The sequence below is a fragment of the Oryza brachyantha genome, chromosome 5 (assembly GCF_000231095.2).
Source record: "Oryza brachyantha chromosome 5, ObraRS2, whole genome shotgun sequence".
NCBI lineage: Eukaryota > Viridiplantae > Streptophyta > Magnoliopsida > Poales > Poaceae > Oryza > Oryza brachyantha.
The window spans coordinates 228981-241684 of NC_023167.2; the positions used below are offsets into that span (position 1 = coordinate 228981).

General features: G+C 36.6%; 2 protein-coding genes across 2 annotated transcripts; one reads left to right on the forward strand and one right to left on the reverse strand.

Moving 5' to 3' along the window:
- Positions 1-26: 26 nt before the first annotated feature.
- LOC102710873 (GTP-binding protein YPTM1-like) lies at positions 27-4836 on the reverse strand. Its single transcript, XM_006653884.3, has 8 exons — positions 4686-4836; positions 4509-4581; positions 4326-4373; positions 4159-4206; positions 2761-2832; positions 2372-2527; positions 1443-1546; positions 27-390 (listed from the first exon to the last, which is right to left on the reverse strand). Exons 1-8 carry the CDS (start codon positions 4697-4699, stop codon positions 285-287), a joined length of 621 nt encoding a protein of 206 aa, XP_006653947.1. The 5' UTR covers positions 4700-4836; the 3' UTR covers positions 27-284.
- A 1186-nt stretch (positions 4837-6022) lies between these two features.
- Positions 6023-11334, forward strand: LOC102711154 (tubulin-folding cofactor E). Its single transcript, XM_006653885.3, has 15 exons — positions 6023-6325; positions 6590-6760; positions 7522-7568; positions 8030-8176; positions 8259-8333; positions 8573-8682; positions 8778-8905; positions 9290-9351; positions 9566-9673; positions 9748-9782; positions 9988-10056; positions 10370-10461; positions 10549-10625; positions 10947-11024; positions 11092-11334. The coding sequence occupies exons 1-15, from the start codon at positions 6025-6027 to the stop codon at positions 11188-11190; spliced, it is 1599 nt and encodes a 532-aa protein (XP_006653948.1). The 5' UTR covers positions 6023-6024; the 3' UTR covers positions 11191-11334.
- The last annotated feature ends 1370 nt before the right edge of the window (positions 11335-12704 follow it).

Here is a 12704-nt window from a genome sequence, read left to right on the forward strand (position 1 = left end):
TTCCAAACGAAGGCAATTTACAAGAGTGACAAGCTTGCATCAAGCTCAAGCATCATGATCGGTTCCAAGTATCCAACAACATGTATCATATATTAAAATTAGGCTTATAAGCACTGATGATATCACGTCGCAACAAACTGTAGCAAGTAACACTTTCTGCACGCATGATGGTTATGTAATGCTAAAGTATCCAATCCAATGCTTTTTCTCCAGCGTTGTGATGAATCCTCTCCAACCTCTGGCTAAGTACTAGTGCCATGAAAGGAACGGCCTCTTGTTTGAGTTCATGATGAGCAGCAGCTACTGCTGCTGCTGGTTTGTTGAATGGGCTGCCCTCTCATGTGAAGATGGACAGTTGGTTTCCTCTCCACGGCAGGCTGGGTTGCCATCCTGCAGAGGTTGCACGGCAAGGAAATTTAGTAGTCAGTCAGGTAGACCTCTCACCATTGTTGAAAGGCACGGAAAGGAACTACAAAAGGTACATAAACTCTATCATCGGCATTTATTATTCATCATGAAGTTGGTCATGTTCTTTTTGGCATTATTGCTGGCACATTTCCTCAAGCTATTAAATGTTGTGATTTCTAATAAAAAGTTTTTTCATCAGCATTTCTTAAAAACCCTTTTAAATTAACCTTCTGATTTTCTAATGTCTAATCATTCATTTGTGCTCCACGAATAATTTTTTATGAACTCAGTTTCATCCATCATCCATTTAACTAATAAAGAACAAAGTGATATCCACAAAAATGGCCATAACTACCAACCCAGGAAATCAAATTTTATGGTTGACTGGATTTCTAAAGATGGAAAGATCCATGACAATATATGGTCATCAGTTGGCTTTTTGAGTGAAAAAACGAAAATGCATATTTGCAAACGAAAAATAATTTATAAAAATTTTATATATGTGTTTTTAGAGCATCTCCAAGAGCATTGGTTAAAAATTGCCTCTCCAAATCTCAATCTCGCCATTGATGTGCACTCCAGCAAACTCTCTATCCGCACTCTTCAAATCCTAATGTTAGCTATCACTATTTAAAATTTGAAAACTCCAACACCTCCGACAGACTTTCTATATCCACTCTCTATTAAGTGTAGGCCATCCCTATGGAACCTACAAATAGCCATCTAGCTTGGCGGAGGGAGACTTGCCAAATTTGCATGACAAGTCATACGAGTAGTCTTTTAGAGGCTATTTTTTCAATATACTAGAACTTAGTATAGAGAGTCGTTTGACCTTTCTCTTGGAGATACTTTTGCGATCTAAAAACAAATGTTGAAAAATAAACTACGATGAAAAAAATCACAAAATCAACTTTAAATTTAAGCTTCGAAATTCAAATTTTGGCTTACAAGCATAAGTATAAACATAAGCAAAGGATGTGGCTGAAAATATGAGAAAGAGTTCAAAATTGGCTGGGAAAAATATGGTTCTCCACCTTTTCTTGATGTCTGATGACATGGTTAAGAAAGCTTCCTCCACATTGATGGATTCCTTTGCACTTGTCTCAAGAAAAGAAATTCCTAATGACTCTGCGAAAGCCTGAAATTAACACCAATAGTTTAGTCCTGAAGAGCAAAGGCTGAAAATGCATTCAGGAAGAAATATATCAAGAACATATAAAGATATAAATCAATAAATGAAGGAGGTACATACTACATAGTGTTTTTTTATATGCTTTTTTTGCAACCAGGGGAGATTTTACTGTTGGGGCTAGAACCCAGCTCCAAGGATCCAACCAAACAGAGAATAGAATTCTAGAGCACAAAGCAGAAGCATTAGGCTGCAGAAGAGGAGCAAGGAAGAAGGCGACCGCCTGGTTGGCTAACTAGCTTATTTGACCATGGAGCTTCCTACTAATTTAGACTCTATCTCTTGAGGTCTGCTAGCGTAGGCCATAGCAAAATAGGAAAAATAAAATAAAATCTTTATATTTTAGGTATAAACTGCCAAGTAATAATTTTGATTATCAGTACTAAAAGAATATTTCTTTCATCTTAGTACTAATATGAAATTTTGTGATAATTAAACTAGTGCAAAAAATATCTTGTGTTATCGGTTCAACATAAGAGCCCCATCTCTACTTTCATTCTACATTCGCCACTATTTGCAGCCATGTATGCACTGTTCCTTCAATTGTGAACATTTCTTGACAATTATGTTCGACACATAAACATAATTAGATGCTAGCCAGAATGATGGAAACCACATTAAATGTATGCATTCTAATAACAGACAGTCTGTGATAAGTTGATGGCAGCAACAATCAGTGAATATGACATTGGTACCATATTATGACTGCATAAATTAAATACGTAATTTGTACTATGACTAAAATTGCCTGTGACTTCTTTAGAACTAAATTACCTTGGCTTCTTCTGTATCAACAACCTTACTGTCAACCAAATCACACTTGTTCCCAACTAGAAGCTTGCATACACTGTCACTGGCATACCTATCAATCTCACTCAACCACTGCTTCACATTATTGAAGCTTTCCATGTCTGTCACGTCATAAACAATCTGAAAAAGCATCATAAGAGGTATTGAGGTCTAGATCTTGAAAAGTAGAGTACAATATATAATGCAAAAGGAAGAAGGAAGAAACTCAATTCAGTAACAACTCTAGTAAATTATAAACCTATTCAGTCAATTTTAAACTGCTGTACTACATTGGGGAAGAAAAACAGCACAGCTAAAAAATCCATGTAAGATTGTAAATATCACATAAATTCCAAAATGTCAAGCGGAATTACAATAATTCCGTGAGCTCCCCGATAGTAACTGCTTGTTATAGTCCTGAACCTCTCCTGACCTGCTGTGTCCCACTGAAAAAGAAACACAACATCATTATAACTGGAGGCTGAACAAACACAGTAGATCTCGTAAATCAATACAAGACATGACAAATCAAAAGTCCCAAAACAAATAAACGTTAAGACCATAACCTCCAGTTGTGTTTTTCTTTTGAAATATAGGATAACTTACAATTGTTTGTAGCAAAACTGTCTACTTGGCAAGCATGTGCAATCATAAGTTTAATGTGAACTGACGCCGTAAATTAGCTCCTTGGCATCTACATTGTCCCAACTCTTAAGTTTTTCTTAAGGGCCCCAACTATAAGGTATCTATTTTTTTTAAAAAAAAGAAGATCAAGCTATCTCAACTCTAAGCCTTTCTTTAGGGGCCCTACTATAAGCTATCTCTGGCTCTAAGCCACTCCCTCCATTCTTTTCTTCCGCGACCTCTGGTCATTTGTACTTTGTTGTGCATTCTCTACTTAATGAAATTTCGGGTGGCTTTCCTTGCCAACCCCGGCAAAAAAAATTATTGCACATAGCTATATCCTGAAAACCTCTCCTATCAAATATACCAGGCCCTCTCCAAAAATAAGGTTGCTGAACAGTCCAGTTCGTCATATTAGGTTAGGGGTAATTGTCAATGCATGCCTGCATGGTAACTGCTTAAAATAAAGTGCCAGCCAAGATGGCCTCCATTTCCTGTCCCTTCTCCCTCCAACAATAATAGGAAGAAAATGGCAGGTCAACAACTCAGAAAGCATATTTGTATCATTCAAGATATTCTTCACAGATGGCAAAATTCTTAGATTTCACACCCATCAACACCCTTGAGTCATTGTATGACTCCGAGGAGGTCATCGTTTGGCTTTTTCAAAAAAATAATAATAATGAGATGACATATTTGCAAACGAAAAAATAATTTATGAATAAAACTTTTATACACGTGTTCTTAGTGATCTAAAGGCAAATGCTAAAAAATAAACTACGATGAAAAACCCCCAAATTATCTTCAAATCTAAGGTTAAAAATTCATATTTTGTCTTATAAGTATAAGCATAAGCGAAAAGATGAGGACGCGAGATTACAATTTTGGATTATTGGAACTAGCCCCACTTTTTGAATATTGAGAACATATAAACGTAGGGTCAGGATTGGAAACACCACCTCATGCCTCAAGTTTTGAGTTTTGACAGGATAATGCTAGGACACAGGCCAAGCATTCCTTATTCATACTAATGGATTGAGTTACACAGTTTCTACAACTGGGTCGTGGACAATCCTTCCTTATTACATGAAAAATCATGCGTCCTAACCCATTCCCAGACATGAATTAAATAGTCAGAATGAACTTACAATCTGTAGCTTAACTGTCTTCCCATCTAGTTCAATGGTTCGAATTTTCTGAAAAAAAGTGACACATTGCGAAAAAGTTAGCAAAAATTGATTCAGTTTGATGATCGCAACCGCAGAAATTAACGACCCATCAATAGCAAGAAAAGATAATTCTCATTTGTACTGACGAAATCAACACCGATGGTACTGATGTAAGTGTCGACGTACGAATCGTCCTGTATGAAAAAAAACAACCAGAAATTGTCACTTGACGAGAACTTAACCACGGAGAATTGCACTAACTCTGTTTCTTCCTGTAGATTAAAAGAAAGAGAGAGATGTTTCCGAGCGAAAGATGGAAGCTTTCTTACAGCAAATCGGAGGAGGAGGCATGACTTGCCGACGGAGGAGTCGCCGATGAGGAGAAGCTTGAACAGGTAATCGCTGCATCAAGAAGAACGCAAACACCATTGGTCACGGTCACAAGTCACAACAAAGGGGGGGAAACTGGAGACTGCGACGGCGGCGGCGGCGCGTAGGGAACTTACTACTCGATGCTCATGGCGTGGGTAGTTGGGTCTCGACGGATTCGGAGGGCGAGAAACTAACTAAAGGCGAGACTTTTAGAGGGAGGGAGGAGGATCACAAGAAGAAGAAGGCAACCCAAACAAAAGAGAAGGAAACAAACGAAGCAAAGGGAGGAAAAAGGCTGCTCCTTTTCTTGGTGCGCTCGCATCCGTTTTATCAGGCCATAAACCCAAGTCAGAAACTCTCCAGTGGGTTAGGTTTTGCCGGCTGAAAAGGAATTTTTAAGAGTCCAAAGGACAGATAACTTTTCATTGACAGGTGACTAAGCACAGTCAATTTCTTAGATTGCAATATTTTTTTTTTGAATTGTATGATTAATATTGTTATATTTTTGTGATAGTGCAAAGTGGTTTGGTTATGGTAGGTTTTCTTTTATTTATTACTGCCATGGATGCATTAGCTAAAGATTGTGAAGCTATTTAAAGCTTGACATATAAAGGTTTTGTTTTTTTTTTTTTGGAAAAACCGGTGGTGTGCCAATGTAGAAGTAAGTGTATAACCTTATCGAGTAGGCTAAAACTATAGCGATCACAAATATTATGTACTCGAAGGTGTACTTCTAATGGGATCTTAACGAGACTATAGAGTCTGGGCGTATGAGTATAATATGCGTATGCATGTTCTTTGCAATAAAAGGAGTAAATTTCATAAAAATGCAACTATTTATATTAAAACTATTAGTTTGTTACGTTTTAGCTATGTTTCATACTACTTTCGTTTCATAGCGTAAGACGTTTAACTTTTTTGATTGCAACGTTTGACCATTCGTCTTATTCAAAAATTTAGTACAAATATAAAAATAACAAGTCGTGCTTAAAGTTTTTTTTAATATAAAGTAAGTCACAAGCAACATAAATGATATTTTCATAATTTTTTGAATAAGACAAATAGTCAAACATTACAAGTAAAAAAGTCAAACATGTTACATTATAAAACGTAGAGAGTAAAATTTTTATCGAAAAACCACTTACCATGTTTATATGATAGGTTAGACCCACCATCATTACACTTATATTGCTTTATATTGGTGTAAGTTGGGCTACCTATAAAATATATAAAAATGATAAAACTGTAGTTTTGCGAAAAGTAAAGTGGTAACAAAATGATAGTCTTATTAATAAGTATAGTATGACAGTTACAGTTTTATTATCATAAAAGAAATAACGGTTTTATTTATTTATTTATTTTTCCTTACACCTAATTGGGCCGCAGTCGTCAGTGAAATGGGCCAACCAAATGAACGGCAGCTCCAACTCCGGCCTCGCCTCGCCTCGCCTCATTCTCGGCAAGCACGACGTCATGGCCGCCGTCGCCTTCCGCTTGGGCCAGCGCGTGCACGCCGCCGGCGACCCCGCGCGCGTCGGAACAGTGCGTTATCTGGGCCCCGTCGAAGGCCACTCCGGAGACTGGGTGGGCGTCGACTGGGATGCCGGCGCTGGCGGCCGCCATGACGGCTCGCTCGCCGGCCGCCGCTACTTCCTCGCTGCAGGAGAACGCTCCGCCTCCTTCGCGCGCCCCACCGCGCTCAGCGCCGGGATCACGCTCCCCGACGCGCTCCGCACCCGCTACCGTGTTGACGACTTCACCAAGGAGGAACAAGGTCCGCTTCCTCCCTCCCTTTGGCCTTCCAAATCCAAATCTAGCAGCTTTCCATTCCACACCTAATCTCTTGCTAAAACTCCTCCTCGCACATCCTCTACTATCAAGTGGGCATTGCAGAGTAGGGTTGCAGAAATGGTCACACTAAAAAAGAAAAACTTTTTTTTTGTTTGCCTCACGCATCTATGTTGTCATGTAAAAGCGATATGCATACTCTTCTATACGTTTATAATGATGCCCGGTATAAACAACTTGCTGCATCCAGATGAAATGTATGTCTTCTCAACAAGCCAGAAGCGTGTGTCGGTGGAACTGGTTGGAAAGAACAAAGTTCAGGAAAAACTGAAAAATCTCAATGACCTGACCGGTGCATCTGTATCCTACATGGGAGTAAGCTCAATTGGGCCACAAGATGAACTAAAGAATTTGGTTCCAAGTAATTGCTATCCTTTACTCCTTAAATTTTCTCTTTTATTTGATTGTTTTGTAACCTGTCGATACCTATGAAGCTTCCTGATCTTATATCTTGGTAGTGCTACCCTCCTTAGAGGTAACACAATGTACTGTATCTTGTTTGGTTCAATGAAGGGTCTGCATCTAAATCATTCAGTTCAGTGCATAATTTGTCATGGGAAAGGAGATAATGGAATAAGCTTTATAGTATGTTAACAATATGCAAAAACAAAAAGGGAGATAAACTTAAGTACTCTGTGTTTGTATCACTTTTGATTCTTTGATTCTAAATTTGCGACTCAATGTACTGGCAGACTTAAACAATGCTGGTATCTACAATAACTGAGTTGAAATACCTTTTAACTGCATTTTTTTAATTAAAGTTTCCGTTAGCAAACTAAATTTGTATTCACCCCACAGATGGCCTCGTTCTCAACAAGGATTTCGTCATATTTCCTATCAATATGACATGTACTGAATTACCTCTAGCCTCTAGGTTCTGGGTTAAGACTAGGTTTCTTATTCAGGTTCTTAGAACCTAATCCAGTTGTATCACCATTACATTATCTGTTTGAAAATATTGTGAAGTATGAACTCTCTTAGGCCATTTGTAGGCACTGAAAATTGGAGGGATGATTTTACTACTAATTTTTCCTTAAAAATTTGCTGGTTGGACTGTCATGCATACTTGTCCTATGTTTATCCTGAGCTGATGAGTACTTACAGTAGTTTTGCTTGTTTCAGATCTCATACAGCTTGATTTAACAGGAAATCTTCTCTCTCCGTGGCAAGTATGTACCGTGGGAAATTATGGTTTTCATATTTTAATTAGTATGGATATAAGATACACAACTTTGTAAATTGAAACAGGCACAGAAAAGATTGTATGCTATATCTCACTTCATTAGAATTGTGCCATGTTGTGCTGTTGAACTTGATTATTCATAAGTTTGTAGCTATTCAAATTTATGTTTGTTTTAATTCCTGTCTAATACTAGTGTTATATCCCTGTATTGGATCATTCATACTTTTCATGTGCATCAGTAATCTATGTAATCATCACCCATTATCCTATCTTTTATACCTCACTTAAATTGAAAGCACATTTAGCATATTTTACTCACTTGACAGTACATGGTCTATGACTTGCTTGATATCCTAATCTTCCAATGGTTTTGTTATGTTTTCTCACAACTGATGTTAATGCTATGTTTCTTTTGGCATTTGGTTGAACAGTTTTGTTCTCTCACAGGATATATTCTCTCTCTGTGAAGCTCTGTCATCACTGGAAGTTCTTGATTTGACAAACAATACCATGGAGAATGACTTTACTAAAAGTTCATCTGTCAAGAATATCCGTGTTTTGGTTCTCAACTACTGTGGTGTAACATGGGAACTGGTATACCCCTTTTCTGGCACACTGAAGCTTCTATTTGTCGATGCCAATCACAATATAAGTTGATATTTATTTATGTGAACAGGTTGAAAAGATTAAATTCCCATTTTTATGTCTCAGTGAACTCCATCTAATGACGAACAAGATAAAGATAATCATGGTTAGCATTTTTTTTGTACATTTTTTGCCATGTCTTTTATCTCTATTGCTTTCTTTACTGTTATTCATCCTAAATAAAACATAAACTCCTCACAAAAGTTTTCCCCTGGCTAATTGGAAAGTGAATTGAAAATTTTAATAGGTAGTCCTTTCCATTGCAGTGCAAGGTTTTCCTTCTTCAACATTGTGTACATTAAGAAACATTTTGAAGAGCTAACTATTATTTGTCCGCTTGTCTAGACTCCAGTTGGAGATATTGTTCAAGGTTTCCATACACTGCGACTCTTAAATTTAGAAGACAATCACATTGATTCATGGGATGAAATTGTGAAACTATCTTACTTACGAAGGTACACTGAAGCTTTTGTCGTAAGTGAATGCTACTTCTGCATTTCAGTTCAGAGCTGTAGATATTTACATTTTCCTTCCTTTTTTTCTCGTGTAGTTTGGAACAGCTCCATTTGAACAAGAACATGCTAAAACATGTAGCATATCCATCCAATCTTCCTTCACCAGGATCTCTTGGTGATGCAGCTGTTGTGCCTTTTGAAAAATTACGAGTTCTTCTCTTAGGTATTTTTTTTTCGATCTGGCTTCCCTTGTCTATTCCTTTACAAAATTATGATACTACTAGCAAAATACCCATGCTTTGCTATGGAAATGTATTACAAAATGTTATAGGAATTTTTTATCAACTATAATATCACTTGTTTCAACGAAATATGGACTATTCTATGATATCAAGAAATACCATAGGCTAATTTGCAAAAAAAACTGTAGAAAGTAGTGAGGTGGCATATTCACTGCCACCATCACTGACATTTAAAGTAGTATAGATAGATTTGGGAAAATTTCTCATGCACCACAAATTGTGTTCCACAATATTTTCTGTTGAGGACTGCCTCCAGTTCAAGTAAGTTCAGAATAACTTCTGCTGATCATTTTCAAATCCCTCAGGATCTAACCAAATAGATGACTTCCTTTCTGTGGATTCACTTAATCTCTTTCCTAGTTTAACGGTAAGCAAGTTTCTTTCTAATGGGTTGTGTTTATTACTCTGGATTTAGTACCGATGTTCAATTCTTTTTCTAGGAGGTTTGAACAGTTAAAAGCTTAAAATTAGGTTTTGATACACAGATACTCTTAAATTTACAAGAATGTTGTGATGTCCAGCACACTGTATTTTTTTAGTTACGGTTTAGCATGCGAATACTAATATATACTTTTCTAAAGGATGTCAGGCTTTCTGATAATCCTATAGCTGACCCTGCCAAGGGCGGTGTGCCTCGATTTGTGCTTATCGCTCGACTAGGAAAAGTTAAAATACTGAATGGCAGTGAGGTATGTTGAGTCCGTGGGTGTTTCTTGAGCATGTATGTTGTACAAATATGTTCAACTTGCTTTTCTATATCCAGGTAAGCCCGCGTGAGCGAAGGGAAGCGGAGATAAGGTCAGTTAACCCCTTACCTTATTTTATGACGCACAAGGCCTCTGTGTATGGCTAGCCATCCTTTGTTTGCAGGTGTTTTTATCCATGGCAACTGTGGAATTTTGTTCTGGTTTTCTAGAAAGTGTATCACTTGTATTTATGTATGCCCACTTTTCTCGAAAGAATATCGCAATTCCGATATCTGATATTTTTATGCAAAATATAGATATGTTCGCCTTGTTATGGGAAAGGTGGAATCATATGATCCTGAGGAGGTCAAACGGCTGCACCCTAGGTAAGATTGTGTAATTTCACGTTAATTTTTCACACCACATGATCGGTATATAACCCATGGATTTGTCATCACATGTGTCATTATATTGCTTCAAAGGAAACATTTAGTTAAATGATTTAACCACATGAACCATGACCTTACTAACTAGAGATCTAGCTAGTCTACTCCAGCCTATATGATTATAAGATTGAGAAGAGATATTAGTTATAACTATACCTGTTATTCACGTTTAGTATTATATATCTAGTTTTATTTGTTATTTTTAACTTACATGGGAGGCTGGGACAGATACCTGATAGTGATGCACCTGCAGATTTGCTGAGCTGAAGGCCTGCCATGGTATTGAGGATGAGAAACCGGTTTCAAGGACTTCTGGCCATCAAAAATTGTCTTCTGGGCTTATAAGTTAATACCGTTGAACTATAATTAAGGCAAGAGAATTCTATGGTCTGCACGCAAAGTGAGATTTTTTTTCCCCCTACTTCCACGCAGGCATCACCTTGAAATGCGTTGGGCCATCTATGGGTGAGAAGCAACCATTGACAAAAAAGCTGCCTCCTGCTACTACTGTAAGTACTTGTTGGTTAGTTACTATCTCCGAGATTTTCTAGCGTATCCTAAATTCATATAAATATCAATGAATCTAGACGTATATATAAACAATATATATTGGTTAATAGATGAATCTAAGCATAGCTAAAACTTCTTACATTATAAAACGTTACATTATAAAATGGAGGGAGTATTAGCTATCCTTTTTTGTTGGTTGGTTGTGTTTAGCTTTCATACGCGAGACATTAGTCCCAACTTGCAACGACGATACTAGAACACAATTTCCTGTTTTTTTTTTAATCACGATGTCTGAACTGCTTATGCTTGCGGTGTGACAGGTTGGGAAGTTAAAATCTTTATGTGAGAGCTTCTTTAAACTGAAGGATATTAAACTGAGATTATATCTTGAGGAAGAGGTAACGAGATAGTTTGTTGCTTTCATGCTAGGAATGGTTGGGACTGATCGAGGCAAAATTTTGACAGGGATGCCCTCTGCCACAATTCTTGGAGGAAGACACGTCTTCTCTCATGGAGCTCGGGATCGGCACTGGATCAACCATTATCGTTGACGAAGAAAGCTAGTAGCCTGCGGCTTTTGCTGACATTATTGTGTGCGTTTTAATTACTTTTATCTGAGCAAATGTGGTGAATTGGTGTGTTGGGCCGAAGTCACTGCAACATGATGCTGTATATGCTTAATTACTCATTGTCTGCCGCGTTGCGTCACGTCGCTCTCCGTCCAGCGATGACGAATTCGTCGAATGCACGTAAATTAACCAAATAATACTATGGCTTGCTGCGCCCCATAGTATAAGATATTTTACAATTATACGGCAATACTTTATTTCCCAATGTATTAACTTGCATGCTACGTGTTTCATCAACTACAATATTTTTTAACATGATTGTACTTTTGATATATTTATATATACTAATTGGAGACTCTTCTAAAGCCCTCATATTAATAATAAATAATATCATAAAATAAGTAATTTGATTACTCCAATAAAAATTCCGAAGTAAAAAAAGTTAATAGGATAACACTTTTTATGAATTAAACAAATTATTATTCTGATCTTTAGCCTATGCAGTTACACGGGTTAATGGCTAGCTTTCTTAATTTTTTTATATAAAATATAATAATCTCATACTACATTATAGGAATCAGGGAGTATATAGCAAGAGAAGAACAATTATGCAAATGCAAAACACTAATACTAGTATACTCCCTCTAGTTTTTAATACTACCTTCATCCCACCAATACTTTATTTTTAGCTCCCCTCATTTATCCTACAAATGCTTCATTGGAGTAATTATTGCATTGCTATTTCGTAAATTGGAGACACACTCATTGAAAATTGAAAAGGTACCGGACAGAAGCATTTGGATTCCAAAAAAATATAGGATATTATAATCTACTACCTCTATTACAGAATATATAAACTTAGAACTATTCCATATTAACATTAAAATTAAGTATGTGTCACATCTAGTATCATGTTTCGATATTTTGGAATGGATATAGGCCGCGTTCGGGAGTGGGGGAGGGTTAGTTATCAGGCGCAAAAACGTATTAATAGATTAGTATATGATTAATTAATTATTAAAAAATATAAAATAAATTAACATGATTCTTTAAAACAACTTTTCTATAGAAAATTTTTATAAAAATACACCGTTTAGTAGTTTGAAAAGCTGACGCATGGAAAACGAGATAGATAGATTAGATAACTTACCCCGGCGACTAACGTGGCCATAATATTTTACATTGTATTGGTACCTGTGATATAGGTAAAAATGAAGTCTTTTGGGACACATGGAGCGGATGATTTCGTTGATTTTTTAACCCACGTTCGATCGATCGTTTTATTAAAATTATGCAAATATAAAAATATGAGTTATATATAAAAGTTATAATAAATCAAATAACAACAAATAAATAATATCTATATAAGTTTTTTGAATAAAATAAATGGTCAAGTGTTTGTGCAAAAATCAACAATGTTATCTACTATTAAAAACTTAAAAACTACTGGCAGTATAAAATATCCAAAAGTTAGATGGTTATAGGGGCCAATATGTGAATCTATTGACA

Excerpts from the sequence above, each read along its gene's own strand:
- LOC102711154 (XM_006653885.3), top strand. The coding sequence starts at position 6,025 with ATGGCCGCCGTCGCCTTCCGCTTGGGCCAGCGCGTGCACGCCGCCGGC. Across the intron at positions 7,569-8,029 it reads ATCTTCTCTCTCCGTGGCAA|GATATATTCTCTCTCTGTGA; the intron begins GTATGTACCGTG and ends GTTCTCTCACAG. Across the intron at positions 8,334-8,572 it reads ACAAGATAAAGATAATCATG|ACTCCAGTTGGAGATATTGT; the intron begins GTTAGCATTTTT and ends CCGCTTGTCTAG.
- LOC102710873 (XM_006653884.3), bottom strand. Across the intron at positions 4,207-4,325 it reads GTACCATCGGTGTTGATTTC|AAAATTCGAACCATTGAACT; the intron begins GTCAGTACAAAT and ends ACTTTTTTTCAG. Across the intron at positions 2,528-2,760 it reads GGGGAGCTCACGGAATTATT|ATTGTTTATGACGTGACAGA; the intron begins GTAATTCCGCTT and ends ATGCTTTTTCAG.